The 25,870-nt window shown below is 36.4% G+C and overlaps 3 protein-coding genes across 8 annotated transcripts in view; 2 read left to right on the forward strand and 1 right to left on the reverse strand.

Annotated features, from left to right (window-relative positions):
- The window catches only part of LOC107550568 (histone-lysine N-methyltransferase SETD1B-A-like), a 10,934-nt gene extending 6,291 nt beyond the window's left edge, over positions 1-4,643 (forward strand). Inside the window, exons 10-17 of the mRNA XM_016231862.1 lie at positions 576-639; positions 1,054-1,081; positions 1,156-2,063; positions 2,232-2,398; positions 3,416-3,541; positions 3,677-3,796; positions 3,951-4,088; positions 4,244-4,643. Of these exons, the coding sequence (XP_016087348.1) occupies positions 576-639; positions 1,054-1,081; positions 1,156-2,063; positions 2,232-2,398; positions 3,416-3,541; positions 3,677-3,796; positions 3,951-4,088; positions 4,244-4,417 (1,725 nt within the window). The 3' untranslated portion in view covers positions 4,418-4,643. The remainder of the gene's footprint in view (positions 1-575; positions 640-1,053; positions 1,082-1,155; positions 2,064-2,231; positions 2,399-3,415; positions 3,542-3,676; positions 3,797-3,950; positions 4,089-4,243) is intronic.
- Positions 4,644-6,294: 1,651 nt separating this feature from the next.
- Positions 6,295-10,193, reverse strand: LOC107550569 (4-hydroxyphenylpyruvate dioxygenase-like). Its single transcript, XM_016231863.1, has 9 exons — positions 10,161-10,193; positions 9,086-9,112; positions 8,890-8,993; positions 8,629-8,706; positions 7,556-7,718; positions 7,396-7,467; positions 7,170-7,292; positions 6,851-6,967; positions 6,295-6,670 (listed from the first exon to the last, which is right to left on the reverse strand). The coding sequence occupies exons 1-9, from the start codon at positions 10,191-10,193 to the stop codon at positions 6,560-6,562; spliced, it is 828 nt and encodes a 275-aa protein (XP_016087349.1). The 3' UTR covers positions 6,295-6,559.
- A 3,756-nt stretch (positions 10,194-13,949) lies between these two features.
- Positions 13,950-25,870, forward strand: part of gapvd1 (GTPase activating protein and VPS9 domains 1) — a 52,687-nt gene continuing 40,766 nt past the window's right edge. For all 6 annotated transcript variants that reach the window (XM_016231870.1, XM_016231872.1, XM_016231871.1 and 3 more), the window contains exon 1: positions 13,950-14,141. The gene's annotated coding sequence lies outside the window, so the exon portion shown is untranslated. The remainder of the gene's footprint in view (positions 14,142-25,870) is intronic.

Here is a 25,870-nt window from a genome sequence, read left to right on the forward strand (position 1 = left end):
TCATCTGAAACGTGCAGTGTAAGTGAGCGAACATCAATAAAGATCACACAACAGAAGTGTGCACTCTCTTTCTCCCTCCCTCCCTACCATTAAGTAACTTGTGCATTGTTTTACTTGCTTCTTTTTGACATATCCGACTGAACTACAAACTTTCCAGTGATGTCTGTGAGAAAGATATATTCACTCGACAAGCTCGCACATCTGCGCCGCCGCACGCTCAATACACTCAGCGTGCCTCGCTTACCAGCTGGCGCAAATCAGCTATCCAGGCATTAATACTGAATGTTTTATATTCATTGCATACATATACTTCGTAGACATCTTTAATCTCTAATAACTCCATTCTGCTGTCTGTTGTCTGTGTTTCTTTGTCTGAATATGGCACTTATCACATGCTGTGTGGTATCAGCGTTTGGTATCGGGGCATTTGAATGAGTATGAGTACGAATACAGGAGCTCAGTATCGGGTATCGGTATTGGTGCATCCCTAATAAAAAGTAATATTTAAGCTGAAATTGTGATCAGTTCCCTCTCACAAATGGACACGAGTTTCATGTTGTCATTGTGTTTTTCAGGAGGGTGATGAGATGAAAGTTGATCCTAGTGGTATCACAGAGGATGAAGATCGCTCAGATACAGGTATTCATTGATATCTGTTAATAAATAATTATATATATATATATATATATATATATATATATATATATTTATATATGTATGTATAAAATCATTTTCCACAAATCAGCACAACTGTTTTCAATATTGATAATAAAAAGAAATGCTTTTTGAGCAGCAAAACAGCATATTAGAATGTTTTCTGATGGATCTTGTTACACTAAAAACTGGAGTAATGATGCTGAAAATTTTGTTTTGCTGTCAAGCAATAAATTACATTTCAAATATATTCAAATACAAAACTATTACTGTATTTGATTAAATAAATGCAGATAAAACAGTTATTTAAAATTGAATTTCAAACTGTTATTTTGATCAAATTGCAGCCTTGGTGAGAATAATAAGAGACTTCTTTCAAAAACACAGAAAATCTTACAGACCCCAAACATTTGGACAGTTGTATTCTGTATATTGCAAGATATTGCAGCAAAAATGTTGGTGTCACTGTGAGAGTATGTTATGTGTCTGTACCTGTGATAGATTTCCTTCTCCTTCTCCCACAGGTATCCAGGAACTTTCCTCCTCACCCATTTACCACTGTCCTCCTCTCCCTTCCTCATACCCCACATATGAGGAAATACCAAAAACACCAGGCCGGGTCAATGGACCACGCCACGTTTATCACTCTGAGGGAATAACACCAGCGGGATTACTGCAAGAGACCTCACTGAGAATGGGAAGCCCCTGTAACCCCGTCCTCTCTCCATGTGCTGACAGTGGGATCCCGAGGACTCCAGGGAGAGACATGTCTCCATCTCCACCTTTCCAAACCCATAGAGAGCTGTGGGCTAGTGCACTCCATCATCACAACTCAGAGGTGCAAACTAACTATTTCAGTATAAATAGTAGTCATGCACCTCACGACCGTCATATCTCCTCACATCGAAGAGCTTGTTTAGACACGGCACGCTTGAAAAGGCGGCGAGAGCGGCTTAAAATGAGAAGACGAATGATTGAATTACAACGGACAAGAAAATACACAAATATAAATACTCATTCGCCCTTACAAGTGAACAATGTGACAACACAATCTTCTTCAAATCGGGTTTTGAGGCCTTTGGATTGTGTCTCAGATATTAGGACTGAACAAAAACCACCAGAAGCCCATCGAGAGAAGTGTTCAGTAGAAGACAAACACCAACCGAATGAGAATCGAAGGCTTCAGGAGTCTTCTTATGTGTGGAGAAGGTGGAGAGAACCATCATCGACACGTCGCCTCATCTTCTCTCCACGTTCTGAGAGAAGAGAGAAGTTGGTCCTCCATGCTGTGTGGACTAAAGGGGTGAATGAGGAGGAGATCAATCACCTGAAGGCCACCTATGAGAGGCTTGTGGTGGAGGATAAAGAATGTGATTGGTTGAACAGCACACACTGGGTCCCACATCCTCATATCCTTAAACACATAATACACATCCTAGTCACAGTACTTGATAATGTATTTTTTATCCAGTGGACTAAAATGTAGTAAAATATATAGAAAAAATGTTCAAATATATTGTCAAATCTATTTTCCATATGCATATTGCTCTGTTGTTTGCTCCTTGACTCTATTGCACCAACCAGCACTCCTGACGACAGGCCTAGTAGATGGCGGGATGGAATCAGGAATCATGTGACAGGCTGTGCACGCAGTGAGGGTTATTACTTCATCAGCAAGAGGGAAAAGCTGCGATATCTCAGGGATGAACTTTCTGCTTCAGAAGAGTTTATTTCAGATAATCAGGTCAGAAAGAAACAGTGTTGTTATTGTTAACTGAAACCTTAACAAATTGTTTTTGGTAATTGAAATAAAGCTGAAATAAAATAAAACATACATTATATGAAAAACTTGATGCAGCACAAAAATTATGCTGCCTTGGAGCCACATGAAATAAGTTGCAGTTGAAATACTAAAATGACTGGAACTGAAATAAAATTTAATCAAAGCTATATAAACCCACCAAAACTAAGAAAAATGACAAAAGCACATAACAACATTACTAAAACTTATTAAAATTAAAAGTGACATGACATGTGTGGCCAAGTATGGTGACCCATACTTGGAATTAGTGCTCTGCATTTTAACCCATCCAAAGTGCACACACACAGCAGTGAACACACACACCCGGAGCAGTGGGCAGCCATTTTTGCTGCGGCGCCCGGGGAGCAGTTGGGGTTCGGTGTCTTGCTCAAGGGCACCTCAGTCGTGGTATTGAAGGTGGAAGAGAGCGCTGTACATTCACTCCCCCCACCTACAATCCCTGCTGGTACGAGACTCAAACCCGCAACCTTTGGGTTACGAGTCCGACTCTCTAACCATTAGGCCACGAAAGAAAATTATGCTTTATTTATTCGTCTGTTACGGTTACCATCCATTTGTAAATATATAAACATGTTTAAAGACCTTAAAAATACAATCAGTTATTTCTCTACATTATGTCTGTGATTTAAAAATGCACTTAGTCATTTTCTCACTTCAAAAAAGTTTTACTCCTAAAGAAATTGCAAGTATAGCTCACATGAAATGAAAACACGAAGGAAAAAAAATAGACTAGAAAACAGTTTTATTCTACCATGCCACCATGTTATGACATATGTGCAGTTTGACCAATTTACTGTCACGAACAAAAACTTTATGTATCCACACCAGTAGGTGTCAGTATAAAGTCCAAGACCAAGATGTTTTGTCTTGAATGTCATGACTCAATGCACCTTTAAAAGTAATTTACAGTAATTTGAGATTATGTGCTGATCTATGCAGGGGAAAAGTGTGCCAGCTCAGATTCCATCTTCATCCAGATCAGGATCAGAACTCCGAGCAGAACAGCGTCGCCTGTTGTCCTCCTTCAGCTGTGACAGCGACCTCCTCAAATTCAACCAACTCAAGGTAAGACCAGCTGTTGCAACAACAGCATAACAAATGCTAGAATCACCAGAAACACCAAAATCTTCCACAACAGCACTATTTTGCTACTTCGTTTTTTTGGTCCACCAGGAGTGTAAATATTTTCCCTCTTTACAGTTCCGTAAGAAGAAGCTGCGTTTTGGCAGGAGTCGTATTCATGACTGGGGGCTGTTTGCAGAGGAACCCATTGCTGCAGATGAAATGATAATTGAATATGTAGGCCAGAGCATTCGACAGGTGAGATACACAATACACAAAACTGAACTTAAAACATATATAGATATTTCAGCACTTATGAGTTAAAACAGTGATTTATTTTTCTTAAGCTATAAATGTCAAGTTCCTGAATATTTTTTATTTTCTTTTATTATATCCCAAATTCTGCTTGTAGGTGATCGCAGACATGCGTGAAAGGCGCTATGAAAAGGAAGGTATTGGAAGCAGTTATCTGTTCCGGGTCGATCAGGACACTATCATTGATGCAACCAAGTGCGGTAACCTGGCAAGATTCATCAATCACAGTTGCAATGTAAGACCAAAATTATGTGTTTTGAAGTAACTAGTCATAATGCATTGTCAATATGCCAAATAATTATTTTTGTTGTTTAGTGTTTAGTATGACTGTAATTAATTTCCATTTTAACATTCTATGTTTACTGGTTATATGTGTTTTTCCTTCCATAGCCAAACTGCTATGCCAAAATCGTCACTGTCGAAGCGCAAAAGAAGATAGTCATCTACTCTCGGCAATCTGTTAATGTAAATGAAGAGATCACTTACGATTACAAATTCCCTATTGAGGATGAGAAGATCCCCTGCCTGTGTGCTGCGGAGAACTGTAGAGGAACCCTCAATTAGACAAGGACTCATCTTGTACACTCAAAGTATTAGCAGTAAACATGTTTCAGTTAACATGAACCTGAAGGGTTTTAAATATATTCACAAGGACGTAACATATTCCTGACTGTCACAGACATTTGTCATTTTTCACAGGGGCAAATGACAATCTAACATGAAGGTAAATGAGTAATCATTTCCAGAAGCTCAGGTTTTATATTCTGCGTGTTTAAATTCGGAAAATGTCCAGAGCAAAAACTTCAGGGCATATTTGAAGTTCACTGGTAAAATGTGATTTTCATCATGTTAATTATTAGATTGTTTGGATTAAAGTTAAATATGCTTTCATGAGTTTTATTGTGAAATATAAATGAAAATAAAAAGTATATGTATTTTTCCAAATTAATGTTTTTTTTTTTCTGCATGCTATCAAACTTTACTCTAAATAGACTATTTAGTATTACACTTGGCAGTGAATAATTACAAATATACTTTCATTACAATAATGCAAACAAGAGATGTGATTACCTTGTAATTTTGCTCACTTCCGTATACATAGCATAAAGACAAACAAAGCATATTGTAACTATCACAAGTAGGCTAATTTGCCTACTAATTTTCAAAGCAAGTTGCTAAAGGAAGGTCAAATTGTTGCTAAAAGTTGCTATTGTGATGTTATTGCGTAATCACAACGCAAAACTGCATCACAATATATATATTTTATATATGTTCATTTAGATTGGTTTGTAAAATAATATGCATAATATAATATTAAAATAGAAATAACTATTTTTAAATACATTGAATTATTGAACACTTACACATTTTTGAATGATTACAATTAAAGTTTTTTAAATAGCTAGTAAACTGCACGTTCTCAACAATTATGCTTTAAGCAGTGTATTAGTAGTTAGCTAGTATGCTACACTCCAAGAAAAGTCTGTAAAAATAAGACACAATCTACTATGTTAGTATGAAAGAATTTTCCGTAATGGTTTTTTACCTGCATTTTAAATTACGCATTGTGTTTTCGGGTTATAGGGTTACAATGGATGATAGATAATGTCCTGGAAGATTTTCCATTTTTCTTACAGTGTACTGACTGATCAACAATCATTAGTAGTTAGCTAGTATGCTACACTCTAAGAAATGTGTAACAAACGCAGGTGCAAGCTAGAAGCTGCTAACAAGTGTATCATAAATGAGCAATTATTATGATTAAATTGGAACAATTGCAAATAGCAGCCATCTCAATTCACGTGATGTGTGTACTGCTAGGCATCTTTGATTTCCTCGTTTTGTGTAATTTGGATGGAAAATGTGTGCCTTTTTATTGTCTGAGTCACTTATCAAAAGAAAAAAAAAATGGCTAAGTTTGTTGCTAGGTGCTTTTGAAAGAAAACGTTGCTAGGGTAGTCTGAAAGTTCATTTTAGCAAGGAGGACAGCTATGTTGAATACGCCTATTTAACCCTTAAACCTATTTAACCCCCATTTCGCTCGTGCTATGACAAGACGAGCATAACATTGTATTTCGATCAAAATAGAAAAGAATACTAGACATTAGGATACAAATCCATGTTTGGTCTTTATTAACTTTATTCATAGTAAATCGATTTTTAAAGACACGATTACATAGACAAGAATTACGACTGTCGTTGTCGACTGCTGTGGCGTTATTTTCAGTGAGATTTCAGTGTGCTGTGTTAAAATCAAAGAAAAAGGTTCTATTCTCATGAAAGGAATCTTTTTATTGTGCTTCATTTCCAATCAAGATGTAATATTGTAAATTATGCATACAGTATGTGTGAAAATACAGGATACGTAAAACAATGAAATAGACCTCAGGAAGAAATTTTATTCCAAAAATATCATTTCCACAACCATATTATAATATTATTTCATGTTAAAATATACTATATAATTTGAGATATGATGTAAATGGAACTCTGGTGGAAATGTCCATGAGACATTTAGATTTTTCTGAAGGTCCACAAGATCAGATGTGTCTGTAGTTACAGAAACAACTGCAATGGGAACAGAATATATTGGCACATGCTTTAAAGCCAAACAAAAAAAATATGACAAAGTAAAACATTAGAGTTTACTATGCATATTTCAAAATATGTGTACCATGCATTTACTGTAAATAGGAAAGAGCCAATTCAGAGTTTCTGTGATGTGCCATTAGGTGTAAGGATGGTGAGGTTTCCTCTGGCATTCTGGTCTACTTCAATTGCCTCAAACAGAGATTTGAAATTTCCAGCACCAAACCCCTAAAACAAGAAAGGAATACTGTTATTTATGTTGTTTCCACGTAGTAAGAAATGCTACATATCTGTGCATTTAGGAGACATTTCTGAAGAATGGTTTTGAATCAGTTAAATGCAGATTTACATATATGATGAATGCTTGCTCTGAAACAATTCATGAACTATTGATAGATTCTTGCTTACTTGGTGGTTGTGTCTCTGGATTACCTCCAGAAACACTGTAGGTCTGTCCTGTACTGGTTTGGTGAAGATCTGGAGTAGGTAGCCATTGTCATCATAATCCACCAAAATTTTAAGTTCCTGTATAAAGCAATGCCACACTATTTTCACATTCGGTTTCAGATTTGCCACAGACATTTGCATTCATATTGACTCTTAGCTGGCCAATTACTCTTTGCTGCATTTCCTTCAACTAAAAGGTCAAATTTAGACTGTGCATTGCTTCTCCGTCTTAATAGCTGATAAAACACTTTGATTACTTGAACTGGAAATATTTACTTACCTCCAATATGCTGATGTCCTCAACAATTTTGACTTTGGAAAACTTCAGCTTCTCCCTGAGCTGCTGGTAGTAAGTGTCAGGCACTGCCATGAACTCCATACCACGTTCCTTTAGGTTACGGATCTGAAAATATATTCAAAATGCCAAGTAAACTTAAACCTTTGCACACTACCTTCTGCCTTCTCTATCAATGTTGTAAAACCTCTTATTGCTGTGGTTTACTCACTGCTGTGATGATGTCAGAGGTGTTCATGGCGATGTGTTGAACCCCTGCACCACCGTAGTACTCTACATACTCCTAAAAGGAGAAAAATAGTCAGATAAATAGATGCATGCATTGTATAGATGAATGCAAGTACAGTAGATGTCATGTCTACAATACATGCCTGAATCTGGGACTTGCGCTTCCCCATGGCTGGTTCATTAATTGGCATTTTCACAGTTTCTTCATAGTTGGCCACTACTATGGAGCGCAGCGCACTGTATTCAGTCTGTAACTGCTTGTCATCTACAGACCAGTATCTGTGGAACAGCAGGTTCCTCTGATACCTTCATACAAACACACACAGGTCAATTTAACACAGTGATGCTGATGTGAAAAGCAATGGCAAAAACACAAGTGATAAGGGATCATCTGTAAAATGAATAGCAATAGTTATGGACAAGGTTAGAGTCATTCAATGTTTTTATAAAAATAAAAATAAAATTACCTAAATGTATTTATTTATTTTTATTCCTTTATAATTTATTATTATTTAAAATAATAAGTATTTATGCATAAAAAAGCCCAAAACAATACTGTTTTCCCTTTGAATTACATTTTAAAATATTTTTCTTACCCCAATAAACTCACTTAATTTGGATAATTTTCTTTAGAAAATAGGTATCTTGGTTTAAGAATATATGTTCTGAAAAACAAATAATTTTCTGCAGTGTATGTTCAAGAGCTGGACATGATGGGATGTGGTCTGGTTTAGATCATTTTGCTATTCCCACCCCTCACCACCCTCTTTTCCTCCTTCTCCCCCTTTGTGCTGTGTCTAACTGTCTCCAGATGGTGTCTCAGACCCTTTGAAAATCATTTTGCTGAGTCATAATTACTATGGTGTTTTCTTGCATAATAATCAGTCATCCACTACCACAGATTAAAATGCAACCATCCCATCTGCGGTCTCCATCTATTCTCTCTGAGACTCTCTTCTGATCTTTCCTCTCTGTCTTCAATCCATCCTCACCATGGAGACACTCTGGGGATCACTGGGGAGGGGCTCTCGGTGTATTCTGACTGGATGGGATGGATAGGGAGTTTCCCCCTAAAGACTTGCGCTGTTCTGAGCGAGTACCTTCGTGACTTCTTTTATGCTTTTCAGTCTTAACAACCCTGGCACAGAGGTCTGTTGCTGTCAATATTTACGAATTTTGGAATAAGTTCAACAATGTGTTTAGAAAAGTTTTATACCACTCCACTATTGGCACCATCTCATTGTCTGGCTGATTTCCAACCACATGGTCAATGAAGTCCAGCTTCCCGCTTGGCCTGGGAAAGAAAAATCACGTTAGAGACAAAGAAAATGACACTGATAGAAAACAATCCAAGTGTTATCTGAGATATGGACCTCTTATATGATAAGATGCAGACACATCATTTCACCACTGAACAATAGCAAACACAATTTAACCATATTTACATGTTATCATACAGTTTGAATACTACACTCACAGTTTTGCCAAGAAAGGGTCACAGAACAGAGGAGCATGGAATCCTGGGAGGAAGATCCCATTATATCCTGCCCGCTCTACAAATGTATGAGTGGTATCACCATACTAAAACAATAAGGAAAGAGATATCAGAGAAGAATTATGACACACACACACACACACACACACACACACGGCAAGTTGCAATAATGACCTACCTTTTCACCTTTGTCAGTGTAGGATGTCTAGAGAAAAAGAAACGAGAAATGAAAGCATGTTCGGACAGTCAGTTTGCAAATCAAAGTCGTCTTAAAAAATAAGTCTTACCATGTTTTAGTGGATTTTGAAGGTAGCTTCTTGGGTCAGTGGCAGAAATGAGGAGAGGTGAGGGCCAATGCTGCAGATGTGAATTTGTAATATGTGAGACTCCGCCCACTCACGCTCCAGAGAGGAGGAGGAGAGCAGCAATCAAGATGCTCTACTGTTGAATAGAAGTTACTACACTGTTTAATATACTATTATGATTTCTAATGTAATCTTATCAAGTAATAATACAATTAGTTTAATATATAATGACTATGATTTTAAAACTATACTTGCAGTTTGTAATAAAGAGTACGTCCAAAGTAAACAAAGTCATCTCTAAACATACAAAATCAGTCAAATATACCCCAAAATAATTGATCTTCAGATTTTTGTCTCTTTTTGAAGATAAGCTGTGTTTTTTTTTGAGTGGTTTTCTTTTTTCATGTTTTGTGAAGTTGTTTGTCTACAAGAAAAAGAGGAGGCACACAGTTCCTTCAACCCTATTGGCCAGTTGAGTTGCTTATGTAGTTTTCCATGCCAGTATGCAAGACCAAACCATTCAGTTCTGTAGTCATGAAGTTTGACACACTTTTTTCTATCTGGGGTAAATTTTAAGTCAAATTGAAAGTTAAACCTATCTATTAATGCTTAAATTGACAAAAATGAATAATAATTATAACTTTAATAATAATAAATATAACAAATTCTACTATAATTCCACCCAGAACTATATTTCCTTTTAATTGAGTTTGTATTTCTATTTAAATGTACACTACTATTTCATTAAACAATTAAATAATTATTGATGCAATTAGTTATTTTAACTTAATTTTAATTAAATTAATAGATATTCGCCAGAGTTCATTTCAATATGGTAACAATTAATGTAAATGATTCTAAAGAACTGCAGTGTCATTCTGATGCCTACAATTTTAACTCCTCCCTGTCACTCCCCTTCCAACTAGAAAATGCATCTTAAAGGTAAACATCAGGTTTGCTGTTGCAGCCCCACTCCCCCATTTTGAATAGTTTGTTAAATGCTTTTAACCCACTGGGGACGTCATTAACAGTGTTTGAGATGATGCTGAGAACAATGTTGATACTCAGGACAGTTATATCAGGTGTGATGTAACTTATATATAATTATTTACATTTACTCATTTAGCAAACACTTTTATCCAAAACCACAGGACTACAACAAGTGTTTCATTTAAGATTAGATAGATAGATAGATAGATAGGTAGGTAGATAGATAGATAGATAGATAGATAGATAGATAGATAGATAGATAGATAGATAGATAGATAGATAGATAGATAGATAACATTTGCTTTGCTTCTCAAAATTGTAGCAAATGGTCACATTGCTACTGCTACTGTAAATCACTGTACACTCTTTAAAATAAAGGTGCTTCACGATGCCATAGAAGAACCTTTTTGTCTAAATGGTTCCATAAAAAACTTTAACATCTGAAGAACCTTTCTGTTTCACAAAAGGTTCTTTGTGGCGAAAGAAGGTTCTTCAGATTATAAAAAGGTAAGAAAGAGATGGTTCTTCAAAGAACCTTTGACTGAATGGTTCTTTGTGGAACCAAAAATGGTTCTTCTATGGCATCGCTTGAAGAACCTTTTGAAGCACCTTTATTTTTAAGAGTGTAGTGTGAAACATGTACTATGTATTCTCAGAACTCCAAGCCTACTGAGAGTGGGTATTTCACCTTACACATACAGTACAATTGCAACAGCTGAAATTTAAATGAGCAGATATGTAAGTGTTTGGGGAAAGGTGTTGATGCACATGTATGTTTCCCCAGAGAACAGTGAGTGACAATCTGTAGCCAACGCTGATTGGACAGCTACAGTTCTTGAGGGAAATTCAGTGCAGCTCTTAGCTCAATGTGATCTCAACACAAGTCACAAGAGAGATCAGAGGAGAACAAAGAAACAACAATGAGAAAATAAAGCATGAGACAAGCTGTAAAAAGATTATAAAACAAGCATGAGGAGAGGAGACAAGTAAAGTAAAGAGAACAAATAGAGCTAAACACCATGAATGAGCAGACAGCAGAAAATCCAGCCATCCTGGAGAAGTGGTTGCTAAAGAGGAGAAGCAGAGATGACAAAGAGAAGGAGGAAATAAACATGCAGGTTGAAGCTGCGGAGCATGCTGTTCATGAAGAAATAGAGGAGAAGATTGAAACAGCAGAGGCAGTTACAGAAAAAGAAAAGCAGACTAGAGTCCATTCAGTCTTCTCTTTGGTGAGGAGTCAGATCAGAGCGCAGGCCGGTTTGGATGGTCAGCGCATGGGCATACTGGATGTTGTAAACCAACTCACCAAGGAACTAGAGAAGAACAAGAAAGAACAAGAAGAACCTGGATTCACAGTTGAGATCAGCTCATCTGAGGAGAACGTAGTGGATCAGGCGGCCCAGAAAGAGACTGCAGAAGAGCGGATGACAGAAAGCGGAGAAAATAGTAAGGAAAGAGGAGAAGAAATATGTGTAACCTTGTTGGAAGAGATATTGTTGAACTTGGAGTCATTAAAGAAGGATTTTAGAGAGGAGCTTGCTCAGCTTCGCCATGAGATGCAAAGCTACACAGACCAAGCGCTCTGCGGCCTGGAGACCCGTCTAACTAACTTACTGAGAATACAAGCGCTGGCTCGCACAACTCCCTCGGCACTTCCAAGAAACCACACAGTCGAATTCATGGAGACCAAGAAGCACAGACCTCCCAGCATGCCTCCTCTGGGAACATCGAGAAGACGAGTGCTCAACCGCACAATGACCACTATCACCCCTAAAACTTGCCTACCTCTGTCCCTGGGGCCCCGCTCCAATTCAGAGCCACCGGGGGGCTGGGGGACTGAGACCGCCAACAGCAACAGCGCTCAGATGTTGCTGAGGAGAGACCAGGTGGTAAGTCATCCTCCTGGGCCCTTGCCTCCTGTTCTACCTCCTGCACAGAAAGGCAAGAAGGCTTTGCGAAGCAGGACTCGCATTGGTAAGCCAACATGCTAGTGAGGTCTGTGATCCAAACACACACTAAAAGGTCCATTTGGGCAGAAACCATCATTATTCTGAACTTTCAGAACCAACGAAAGAGATTGCAAGATAAAATTGTTCAATATGAACAGCTGCGAAGAGAGCTAAGGAGCAAAATAGTTCTCTTCTGTGCTATTTTGTGTTGTTTGTCGATGAAACGATTGAAGACCACCAAGAAAAAAATCCTTCTAAAGGACTCTCAGAGAAAAAAAAGAGAGGAGGAGGTGAATTGTGTGTATAATGCTGATTTCTAAGACAGAGTGACAAAATATACAAGATGAAGTACAAATTAATTTCTAAATATGTTTATAGTTTTATCACCTAGGTGCTGTAGTTTTACAATCACATTGCACAAAATGATTGTTGTTACTGAATAAATATATAAATATAAATATCACTAAATAAAAATACCTTTTTAAGGATACTATTCTATGTATTTAAATTTGTTGTCCAACTGTATTAATCAAATGTACAGTGGTGCAATTGACTGCACATAAAAAAAAAATGTAATTCCTAATATGTTATTTTGTATTTTAATTAATGTGTGTATGATTTTAGAGGTTTAATCAAAGAGGTGATTTTATAAAAAGTGTCAATTCACTTTTTTTGTTACTTTTTCATGAAATAAGGATGTTATTTATTATATATGCAATTATATTGTCCATAATAAAGAAATGAATGATACAGTTTCTTTAATTTGTATTGTAATTAATTTGTATACATTTGCTTACAGTTCCACTAGAACCTATATGTGTTCATTGCATGCATGTAGGTTTTTAAAAAATCAATTACATTTCAATTACAAAGCTTCTATTGAAATATATCTATTAACAGTTTTCCTAGAAAATCCCCATATCAGATTAAAACACCGTACAACTGCACAAGTTCATTTCAACAGTTCTTATAATTACGCATACAGTACAGGGGTCTCTGTGACCCCACACAACTGGTTTAAGAATGTGGTTTAAAACAAACAAAAACACACAAGAAATCTAAAAACAACAGAACTAGAATAAAACATCAATCTCTACGTATAAAAGTGGCAGATGTTTAGGCACATCTTTTCCAACATGTAGATCCCTCTGCAATATTTAGGAACACAAAAATATTATTATTGTCACATCAACAGAAAGGGAGTCGTATCTAAAAGATTTTACAAACCAAAACTGAGAATACAACTCACTTTTCCACAAAGCATTCTACAAAAGAGAGCATATTTAGGATTTTTCAATCATGACATGCTGGTAGCGACATCTGCTGGGCAAAACAATTTAATATCTACAATGATTCTGCCAAATTCAAGCGTTCAAGTGAAATGAACGTAATTAATCCTCAAATTTTAAATATAATATTAAAAATAAATATAATAGTGAAAGAAAACGGTGATCGTAAATACAGAAAACAAATCGCATGCACAAAACAAAAACATATTCAAATTGTTGTTTTGTTTTTGTATACTTTTTTGCATTCATATTTGTTGCGAATTGTAAATGTTTGTACAAATGTGTGTACATATTCTGGGAATAAATGTGAAAGAAAACGGTGATCGTAAATACAGAAAACAAATCGCATGCACAAAACAAAAACATATTCAAATTGTTGTTTTGTTTTTGTATACTTTTTTTGCATTCATATTTGTTGCGAATTGTAAATGTTTGTACAAATGTGTGTACATATTCTGGGAATAAAAAAGGTCTGCGCAGGCTTGAACTGCGCATGCGCGTGGCGCGAGTCCCCGTTTGATGACAGCTGTGCGCTGTGGCTGTTGCTAAAGGGAGGAGAAAATCTCACGACGGAGGGCTTTTTATCTCTTTCATTCGCAGCTAGGACCTTTGGAGGACTGAAACGAGAACTAAACTGTAAAACCCACCCATACCAGTCGCGACTGAATTCAGTACTTCACACCCAGCCGTCAAATTAGTCGGTAAGTCTGTTGTAAGTCTGGCTCGGGCTGCTTAATGTGACACTTTAGCGAACTGAGCGTTAGCTGATTGTTGGCCTGCTTGTCTCGGGTCATGTTGTCACCTTTTGTTTTTAATCCAGTTTGTTGCAAAATTAAGCTTTTAGGAACACATTTGGGTTTCTAGGCATATTGTTACCTGAATGTAGATTTCAGTACGCTACAAAGCGGCGTATTTCATTTATTCTTGCGCTATAAAACTCGATGATTCTTCGCTGACACACCGACTCTTGCAGCTTTTGTTGTTGTCATGCACTTCTCGTTGAGAGTCATGCTGCTGTGATAATGGCAGCGTGTTATTTGACAGTTTAAGGCCCTTGGTGGTTTGTATAATTTCCTTTAAATGCGAATTGCACTAGGATTTGCTGCCAATTTTGTTCCTGTAATCTCTATGTATACTAATGGCTCACATGTGATTGATGTTAGACATTATCCATAGTGATCGAAATATGTGCGAAAAGTTCATTTCTGTGATAGATAGATGTCAAGTGCTTAACCATGTATACAGTATTCGACAGTGTTGTTTGCCGCAAATCTCTAAATTCAATGGTTTGCATACTGGTCACTTATTTCCCAACATAATAACTTGTCGGGAAATATGTCACCTAACCATCCCTAAAGGTAGGTTTAGTTGGCACATTTTCAGAAAATGGTAATTTGGTGTAAAATGAAACAAAAATAGTCTTATAAAATTCCATAATTTAGGAATAAAAATGAAAGGAACTGTAAATACAGGAGTGCTGATGTGATTCAACTGCAGATCATTACAGTCACGTTGATATTCAGACCAACAGCACAGTTGTGAGTTTGGTATTGCTTTTATACAACAGTTTATTAAGTGAGACGTTAGTGTTGAGTTTACGTTTCAGACAAAACTGCCTAATTTTTATATTTCTTAAAGTTGTTATGAAATGTATTGTACAGCATGACATTTGTATCTCTTTTTTTTAATCGATTTTATTGTGAACAATTCGTCTGTGCATGTTTCATTTTTTTTTTTTTTTTTTTTAACTTCTGAGGTTTCATTAAAATGTCATAACTCGGTCTTCTTGTGAAAACGACAAACTTCTCTCTGGTCATGCTTGCAGAGCTTCTCCGCTCATAGTCCACTTAAACCCTGCCATTCCATAATCAACTGCAACACTGCATTAACAATTAATGGATCAAACCAAGTCCCTGTCCTATTTAGATTTTTTTGATAATCCGGTTCACCTGGATGTACCTCACAATACAGAAGAAAAGATTTGCTGCTACTTTTTCATTGTGACTTTAACCGCCTATGAAAATGATCCCGAAATAAGCTAAAGCATTAAGCTTTGCTTGTCACCATGTTACACACAGAAAGCTGGTGTCTCTGAAAGTCCCATTGGTGTTAGACTGAATCAGCACTGGAATGCTCTGATTAGACATAATTAAGAGCAAATATAAAATAAATTTGAATGGGTTTTGGGTAATTTGGGAAACTGTGAACCGTACTCTTGCTCAGTCTCAGAAAAGCCGGTCTTGTTTCTCTTAGAAGTCTGCCAAATCCTAGAGCGCTCTTGTTTTCTAATCACTCAGCTGTGTGGCTGGCACAGGACGGACTGCTTTTTCTGATCTGGTTCATCCCCCAACTGTTCGGCTGTCCTCATGTAGCCTCATAGAGGGTATGAAGCTCCTCCCATGGCATCTCCTCAACACATGCCAGAGCTGTGACATTAGATCAGCGGTGCTCTTTCAGTAATATGCTGGAGTTTATTTGATGCAGTAACTATTTTAGTGGTACTCTGCTCATATCTCTACACCTTCTTTTGCCTTCTAGTATAGTGAAAGCTCTAAGGAAGTTTCATGATGCCAATTTACTCCTACCTCAGCCAAATGTCCTGGTTTGTTGGATGTGCTCTGTACTGACAAACCATTTCAGCTTTAATGGATTTTCTGCATTTTTAACAGACTGCAGTTTTGTGTCATGTGACTGAGGCAGTGTACAAACTGTTTCTGGGACGTGCTGTGGGGTGATGCTGAGGTCAAGCAGGATGTGTTTCTAGCAGGGTCAGGAGTTAGGAAGTGTGAATCTCCTGATAGTATGTGAGTGATAATGTGCATGACAGAGAGTGCATTGACACATATAGTAATGTCAGAGGGGCTCTTAACATATTTTTCTTGGCGCTCTGCTGTTGGTACTTAGCAAAACTGAGAAAATGGGCAATTCTTGAACATCATGTGCTTGTAAACATACTAGAATGTGATTCATCCTTCTCTGATATTCAATGGTTCTAGAGTCTTTTTTTTTATTTCTGATGACTTTAAAAAAAGGATGCACCTAATGAAAATTCTTACAGATAGTAATGATTTTTTTTCATGGTATAGCTGAAACCAATAAATTACAGATATTAGCCTTTTAAATATTTAAAAACGCCTGAAAGGCATGGTTCATCCAAAAATGAAGATTAATGTTTGGGTGATCCATGACTTTCAAGTGATAATTTACTCCACTTCATTTTGTACCAAACCTTTATGACTATGCTCTGTGTGGATATATTGAAGAATCTTGGCAACCAGACAACTTTGAAAACACTAAGACATTTCTCAAAATTTATTTTATTTTTCACAGATGAAAGTTTGAAACGACATTAGGCTAAATACATTTTTGGGTGAACGGTGCCTTTATTATGCCCCGAACACACACACACAGGCACTAGTTAAAAATCTTCTTAGGTTAAATCTGTTCCGTAAGATATTGCATTCCATTCAAATTAATGCTAAATTGAACTAGTCTTGAATTATAATAGCCCACAGTTAAATATCCAGTATTGGCCAGCTAAATATCTGATAGTTAATTAATTTAAATCGCTAATATTGGGCGATAACAGTTGTGGTCATGTTATTCATATCTCTATCTATTCCAGCATCTGTTGACTTAATGGTAATTTAAAATGATTTACTGACATTTTTATAATAAAGCAAAATAGTGAAAGGGACTCAATGTATGCCCACTTCAAAAAAAATATAGAAACATAGTCTTGGTGAGAGAAATGTTTGTTGTAAACTTGTTTATTTCAGTGAGGAATCATTTGTTGGCCTTTCTTTACATAATTGACCACTTTTTCAGATCTGTCAACAACTTCTCTATCTAAAACACGAGAAGTATGATGATGGTTTCTGGGAGCAGCATGAAATTGTAATTCACAGGAGGCTTATGTCATCTGCGTGTAGATTTTAGTCATATTTGATTTTTTTTTGTTGAAAGTTTTGATTCGTCATTTGGTTATTGGCAGTTATGCTATTCCATCAACAGTCAATTTTTCTAGGCATAATATCGCCTCCATGTCTTGGCACAGGTGTTTCTTAGACCCGTTATATTTGGTGACTTTGTTGTGAAATCTCGAAGATGACTGATGCTAAACTGTGCATGTGGTTATTTTATCTCAGGATTTTTGCCAAGGTCCTCAAACTTGCTTGGTGCACTATTTATGTAAACCACAGAGATATTGTTTTGCATTGTCTAAAGAGAGCAGAAAGCATCTTGGTTTGGAGACATTTCCCTGCAGTACTCCCACACCCTCCTGTATGCCTGGCTGGTGTAATGAAATAGATTTCTCAGAAAGACTTGGTGCTTGGTTATGGGATTTTCAGTGGTCAGTCAGATACCAGTAGAAGCAGAAAAATGCAGATCTGAACACACTGAAAGGGCTTTCAGTATGGCCAATAGAGTTGTTAATAGAAATGTGTTTGGGATGCCTGGCCATAGAGAAAGCATCCCATTCCTCATCACATCCCTAGTCACGTAAGCTGCCCTCATTCCTCAGATGTTGTCTTGTTGTATTCATAATGGCCAGGAAACATTTATTTTCCTCTCTGATTTCTCATCTGCTCAGTCACTAGTACATCCACAATTCTGTCCATTGCCGAGTCAGATGGCATTCACTGCTGAATGGAGTGTGTGGGTAGTTTCTCATGAGTGGTCAGGTCTGGTGCATTGTAAACATGTGAAAGTGCCTGATGGTGCATTTGAGCTGTGATTCATATCCCACACGGCTCCACACTGCTGTGTTTTAAGGGCACTGAGAGCACTGCCTCAACCAGATACAAAGAGGAAGAAGAAATGAAAAACGGATCCTTGTTAAGGCACCTACCTAACCTGAGAGTAACACGCAACTCGCACAGAGTGTTTCCGGTCAGTCTGTCTTAAACAGAATCGGTTTGACTATACAGAATCGCTTTGACTGTTAATCTTGTCAACAAATACATAAAGCATAAAGAATTTAAAGTTTGGGGTCAGTAAGATTTTGTTTTTTTAAAGTAATTAAATTTTTTTTTTTTTAGCAAATTCACATGATCAAACTTGACCGGAAAGGCATTCATAATGATACAAAATAATTATATTTCAAATTATATTTCTGTTCATCTAAAATCTTTAAAATCACGGTTTCCACAAAAATATTAAAGTATTTATATGGAACACTGCATAAAAGAAAATTTTTAATTTCATGTTCACTTAAACAGCACAATATGTTTTCAATACTGATAATTATAAATGTTTCTTGAGCAGCAAATCGGCATATTAGAATGATTTTCTGAAGGATCATGTGACACTGAAGACTGGAGTAATGATGCTGAAAATTCACCGTTGCCATCACAGAAATAAATTACATTTGAAAATATATTAAAATAGAAAACATATATTTTAACTGTAATAATATTTCAAGGTATTATTATTTTTTACTGTATTTGTAATCAAATACAAAAGATTTTACAGTTTTGGAGAAAGGTTGATGCTGTTAAACAAGGAATGAACCAAGTCTAATGCAGTGTTAATCTACACTGTGCTGTTGTGTGAGCTTGTGTGTGAGAAATCTGTGTGTGCACTTGAGTGCTGTCGGCTTGTTTAGTGCAGGCATGTTCAATCATTTCAATCAGAAGAAACTCTGGTAGCCTATGGGAGGCGAATAACAAGGAAACAGTAACTGTACAGCATTGCACTGTACTTGAATATGAGATAGCAGTACTGAATTTCATTTATCATATCAGCAGGTAGCAAAAAAGAAAGTGTTGGTAGTTGTGCTTGGCCTCTAAAAAATGTTATCTGCACATCCCTACTTTAAACCCCTGGACGATGTGCTTGAAGATGTAATATTAGACATTTTGTTCTCTTGCATAAGAATACTCTAAGCACACATTCATCTCTCTCTCAATTCCTCCTCGGAGTGCGCCTGCTCTACCTGCTCAAATGCTGTCAGATCTAATCCAAACACAGCTCTTCAAAATAGAGGAACCAAAAAAAAGGACCTTCCTCCTGTGCCCAATGCTTTTGGAAAGTGCGCCTTTCTCTCAGTGTTGCTAAAAACAGCATCGGCTGCAGTCCAAAACCTGAAAAAAGTGAAAGTAGATGGATCTCACTCAGCCTGTGTCTTTTTGTATAAGATGTGAAACGTTTCCATTTTTTAAAATAGATACATTGATGTTCTGTTGATCTTTTTGATCATCGAAATGGGACCGTGTCTAGAAAATGTTCTCAACTCCTTCAACTTCCCATATCAGAAATTTGGCAGTGGAAGAAAAGCAGTATGTTAGTTAAAAATGTCAATTTTTATTTCTCTATGGTCCTATTATTATATTGGTTCCAGTTTGTACTGTGGCTGAATTACTTTTTCTTTCAGTTTATTTATTTATGGACTAGGCATGGGCCGATTACCGGTTTCAAGATATACCGCGATTTGAAAATGTTTCTGTTAATATTTAATATTGTGCTAATATTTTCCGTTATACCGTTCCTGCGGTATGCGCTGTTTTTCATGTCTCCTCAAAGACAAAGGGGGTTTATATGAATGTGTTTCTGAGGGGAAAAGTTTACGTGGTATTTTCTTTTCATCTCGTCTCTGTATAGTTCATATTAAAACAGTGTTTCAGCGCAGTGCTGCTTTGTTTACAGCGGTAACCAAGGAAACGCCGTATCTGGTGTTCCAGGAGCGCCTCCTGCTGTCTCATTCAGAGCTTCTGCTGTTTGCTTCATTCAGGCATGTACATGTGCATCTCAATAAATTAGAATGTCGTGGAAAAGTTCATTTATTTCAGTAATTCAACTCAAATTGTGAAACTCGTGTATTAAATAAATTCAATGCACACAGACTGAACGAAAATTATTATTATTTTTTTTATCCAGTCATTTAAAAATAACATTTTAGAACGACAATACCGTGATATTTTTCATACCGGCCCATGCCTATTATGGACATGTAACCATGTCATATCAATACAATAAGTACCACTTTTAATACATTACCATTAAAAAGTTTGGGTTTGTTATTTTATTTATTTATTTTTAAAGAAGTCTCTTATGTTCGCCAAGGCTGCATTTATTTGTTGAAAAATACAGTAAAAACAATAATATTGCAAAAAATTATTACAGTGTAAAAGAACCGTTTTCTTACTTAATATCTTACAAATATAAAATTATAAAAACCGTTATAAAGAACAACATTCATTTAAAATAGAAATGTTTTGCAAATTGTCTGATTATCTGTAAATATCTGTGTAATAAAAAAAATATTACTAGTCCCAAACCTTCGTAATGTACATAAACATGATACCATATGGCCAACTAAGCAAAATTTAGATCTATAGAAAAGTAGTCCTATTTGATTTGTGCTCATCTCTGCACTATTTATAAGCTTATTGACACAAAGCATGAAAGCCATTACAACTACTTTAAACTTTATAGAATAGAAGAAGTAGGTATGTGAATAGGTGGCCATTTCCTCTGCCCCCAAGGTTAAATCTTCACATACCACTGCATTCAACCGCAAGACAGAGCGAGCACAGTGATGTGCTGTATTTGGCAGGATGACAAGAGGTTGAGCTGATTCAGGAGTGAGAGGTACAAGAGGCCTACGCGGATGTACTGATATTCCGCTCTGTGTTTGTGGGCTGCTTTTACGGATGCGCAGGGGCCCAGGCTTCATCAAGGGCGTCTCTGGGCTGCTCTTCGTTCCACATTCTGCTGTGTAACTGTGCTTTACAAAGACCTCTTTGTGCCTTAGGAACGGTCCAAGAAATTATTCAGATTTTTTTGCATTTTCTCTTTTTGAATGTTTGTGTGTGTACATTAATACTTGTGTGTGTGTGTGTGTGTGCGTGTGTGAGAGAGAGATTAAATGGGTGTTGTGTGGGTGTTTTCTGTTTGTCTATATCCCTCCATTATGTGAGAAAGCAAAGGCAACTAATGTGATTTGCATATTTTTTGGCCATTCATGAAGCATGAAGTGTCTGTCAGGTCACAGTAGTGCAAGCTTTGTAATTGAATTGTAGCTGCAATATGCACACTTGCACAGTGTTTCTCAACCAAGCTGATAAATTTGTTTTTCACACTCTCTGAAGTTTATATAGCCTATATGTGACAAAGAATTTAGATCCTTTGATCTATTCAGTATGCTGATTAACATCAGTCAAGTGAAGTCAAGTCACCTTTATTTATATAGCGCTTTTAACAATACAGATTGTGTCAAAGCAACTGAACAGCATTAATTAGGAAAATAGTGTGTCAATAATGCAAAATGACAATAGTAAACACTCATTTTTCAGTAAAAGACAGTTCATCATTCAATTCAGTGATGTCATCATCCATCTCAGTTCAGTTTAAATAGTATCTTTGCAATCATTTGCAATCAAGTTGACGATATCACTGGAAATGAAGTGTCCCCAACTAAGCAAGCCAGAGGCGACAGCGGCAAGGAACCAAAACTCCATCGGTGACAGAATGGAGAAAAAACCTTGGGAGAAACCAGGCTCAGTCGGGGGGCCAGTTCTCCTCTGACCAGACGAAACCAGCAGTTCAATTCCAGGCTGCAGCAAAGTCACATTGTGCAGAGGACTCATCTCGTTCCTGTGGTCTTTTCCCGGTGGTCGTCTGAGACGCTGAGATATATAGTGGAGTATCATCGGCATAACAGTGGAAACTAATAAGCAAAATTGATTTGTTTAACCCAAACTAAAGAATAATAATGTGCATTAGATCAGTGTGTTGTTTATTTTAGTATTATTTATATGCTAGCTATATTTATACTACTATATTAGCCATTTAAATTAGAGCTGCACCGATTGCAATTTTCTTGGCCGATTCTGATTTCAGATTTTTTTTTTTTTTTTTGGAAGTGTGACCTGCCGATACCAATTTTTACAGATTCCGATTTTCTTTCTAAGAACTATAATTGACAGCATATACAAACAAAAATCTATGCAAATTTCTATCCAAAAATGATTTACATAATAAAATAAATTATTAAACATTACAATTACCCCAATCTGGACTAAGTTACAGATTTTCTCTCACTTAAACAACTCTCAAAATAAAGTGCTCTGTCACTGGAAAGAGTAAGAAATAGTTAACTTAAAATGAGTTGCTGTATGTAACAAAACAGATGTCATTTCCCACTGTTTATAAATTATAATTTTTTCCCCCTAACCTTATTAAATGTGTCATCTTTCACATCAAATTCTTACTTTGTTTAAATTATTTCCGTTAGAATAATAAGAAATAGGGATGCACCGATACCACTTTTTCCAGTACTCGCCCGATACGATACTTTTATTTTTGGTACTTGCCGATACCGAGTACCGATACTGAAATTTTTATTGCATTTGTAAATTTTTTAAATATTGGGTATAGACACCAAAAGAGCATGTATAATGTTAGTTGGTTAACTTCATTTATCAAATAGATACAATCAAACCAAAATTTATTCAGACACCTTCAACATTTCTCATATTATCACAGTTTATTCGCTATAGTTTAGAAAATGGTAATAAAATATGATAAGAACTGAGAGTTAAACTGTGCCAGAACAAATTCAGCTTGATAATGTTAGATAACTTTGATAGAAAGGTATGTAATAGATTACAATCAACCAAAAATTAGACCGCTGTTAGTATGACAGTATTTACACAGCTATGAATACTTAATCGGGCAACCCTTAGCCTTAATGACAGCCTGTAGTCTCCTGGGCATGCTGTCAACCAGGTTCATGCAGACTTGAACTTCAATTTTTTTTCCAGACTCGGTCTTAATAATTTTTGGACCCAAATTTGTATCAGTTTTACTGGTAGTCCACTGTATGTATGTATAATATGTCACAGTTTACTTTATTTTGCTATCCTCACTTACATAAATGAACTATAGTGTCCTGCACCCACTAGTAAAAAAATATAAAAAATTATATCTGGTCTCTGAATAATTTTTGGTTTCACTGTATATCCTTCGGTTATTTTCACACTTAATTATGCCCATTAAAATGTATTTTACAAGTTTTTAACTTGTGCATTGTTTTACTTACTTGTTTTTGACATATCCGACCGAACTACAAACTTTCCAGTGATGTCTGTGAGAAAGATATATTCACTCGACAAGCTCGCGCATCTGTGCTGCCGTGTGCTCAATGCACTCAACGTGCTTTGTTTATCTGCTCGCTCACATTAGCTATGCAGGCGTTAATACTGAATGTTTAACATTTATATTCATTGCATACATATACTTCGTAGTAGACATCCTTAACTCCTTTCTGCTGTCTGTTGTTCTGTTGTCGGTGTTTCTTTGTTTGAATATGGCACTTATCACATGCTGTGTGGTATCGGCGTTTGCTATAGGGGCATTTTAACGAGTACGAGTACAGGAGTTCAGTATCGGGCCCGATACCGATATCGGTATTGGTGCATCCCTAATAAGAAACTGTAGAGTTGTTACCATTTAAATTAAATTAGTATTAAAGCAGCACTATGTAACTTTTTCTGTGTTCAAAATTTGCAAAATGTATATAATGAGCGAGTACATCATGAATTCATCTTCCAAACCGCATTTTTGTCTTATTCCGAATCACTACGGTACACTTATAATAAGTACTTCTATTTGGACTATTGTAGCCTGGTCGGGTTGTCACCGCTGCGGAGTAACACATACCTGCGTGAATCGCCATAGACATAAACTTAGAGAAGTGGCTCCGGTTGGAATGTTCTTCCGCGGGATGTGTGCAGTTCTGTTTATTTAACCGTTAGAGCGCCAAAAGTTACATAGTGCTGCTTTAACAAACTCTATCTTTCCATTGCAGAGGAAACAGAAGCTGCATCTGAAGTGGCATTAGATGCATATACACAGACAGTTTGAGGAAGCTGAGGTGCCATAAATGCATTAACACTGCAAAATTTCAAATGCATAAATAATTTTATAAGATTAATGTTTAAATTTTTTTTTTAAACATACAAATAAATGTTGAAAAAAATTAAATGATACCTTTAAATATGACTAAACCACCAATAGGCAGAGGCGGACAAAGTACTCAACTCCATTACTTGAGTGAAAGTACAGATACTGCTGGTCAAACATTACTCCATTACAAGTAAAAGTTGTAAAGACAGATTTTTACTTAAGTAAAAGTACAGAAGTACTTGCTTTTAAAAGTACTTAAGTACCAAAAGTAAATTTCCTTTTTTTATGTCAATGCACTGTTTTAGTGTTGTACGTAGTACTTGCAATACTTCTGAAGCAACTTAGAATCAGTCCAACACATATTGTGTTTTATTAGGAGAGGCACAACAGTTCTTCTGTGGCTTTATAGGTAATATTTTCACCTACACAATTTAGCAAAATCAGACAATATTGTGTCTAATATATACCACAATATTAACTTTGTATTATTGAATTGTTGCATTTGCAACTGGTCAGTGTTCAAAAAATGCTGGGAAATCTCTTCATGTAGCCCTACAAGAGTGATTACTGATAAACTGTTTGAAAAAAAGAAAGTCACGTTTTAGAGAAGAAAAAAATCACCTACTGACTTTCAAAGCTGCTACATAGTAACGACTTTCTACTTCGAGGACATTGATAGAAATGTAGTGGAGTGAAAAGTACAGTATTTGTCTTTCAAATGTAGTGAAGTTAAAGTCATAAGTTCCCAGAAAAAATAATACTCAAGTAAAAGTGTACTTAAGTACAATACTCAAGTAAATTTACTTAGCTACTGTCCACCTCTGCCAATAGGTGGTGGCAAATGTCTGTTTTAATGAGTGAGTCATTTATTCATTCATTCAGCCAATTCATTCACACGGCTGATTCATTCAGAAACAAGGCAAGTGACCGCTGTGTGTTGCTCGGAACTGCTGCTGTGGCTTTGATCGGAACTATTTTCGTCAGCGAAATTGAGCAAACAGTCAATATTTTGTCTAAAATCTAAGTCACTTAATTTTAAATTTAAATTTAAATTTTTGTTTATTGAAATACTATTGTATAAAATCAGTGTCACATTGCAATCGTGCTGATATTGATATTCGGGGAAACATCATGGCCGTATTTTCTTATCTAAATCATATTTTGTAAATATATTTTTTTTTTCTACCGCAGTTTGCATCTATACATTTCTGTGTATATTAGGGCTGCACGATAAATCGCATGCGATATTTAATGTGCATCTTGTCAGAAAGCCGGTTCTGTAATCGGCGGTAAATCTCCATCTCGTGCGAGCTTTCACATTGAGCAGCATTAACTACACAGAGCCGTTGTTCACTGACGAGCTGCGCAAAAAATCGTGCAAATATGAACGTGGTTTTGCGCAGCTCGTCAGTGAACAACGGCTTTAATGCTGCTCAATGTGAAAGCCCGCAGGTGATGAAGATTTACCGCTGATTACAGAACCGGCTTTTCTGACAAGATGCGCGTTAAATATTGCATG

The sequence above is a fragment of the Sinocyclocheilus grahami genome, unplaced genomic scaffold (genome assembly GCF_001515645.1).
Source record: "Sinocyclocheilus grahami isolate Dianchi unplaced genomic scaffold, SAMN03320097.WGS_v1.1 scaffold401.1, whole genome shotgun sequence".
Taxonomy (NCBI): Eukaryota; Metazoa; Chordata; class Actinopteri; order Cypriniformes; family Cyprinidae; genus Sinocyclocheilus; species Sinocyclocheilus grahami.

What these genes read in the sequence shown, in the direction of transcription:
- LOC107550569 (XM_016231863.1), bottom strand. Translation starts at nt 10,193, where the DNA reads ATGGGGGAGTGGGGCTGCAACAGCAAACCTGAT. An exon ending in GACCCTTTCTTGGCAAAACT is followed by an intron (nt 8,707 to 8,889) that starts GTGAGTGTAGTA and finishes TTTCTTTCCCAG; the next exon opens with GCCAAGCGGGAAGCTGGACT. An exon ending in AGGACATCAGCATATTGGAG is followed by an intron (nt 6,968 to 7,169) that starts GTAAGTAAATAT and finishes TGCTTTATACAG; the next exon opens with GAACTTAAAATTTTGGTGGA.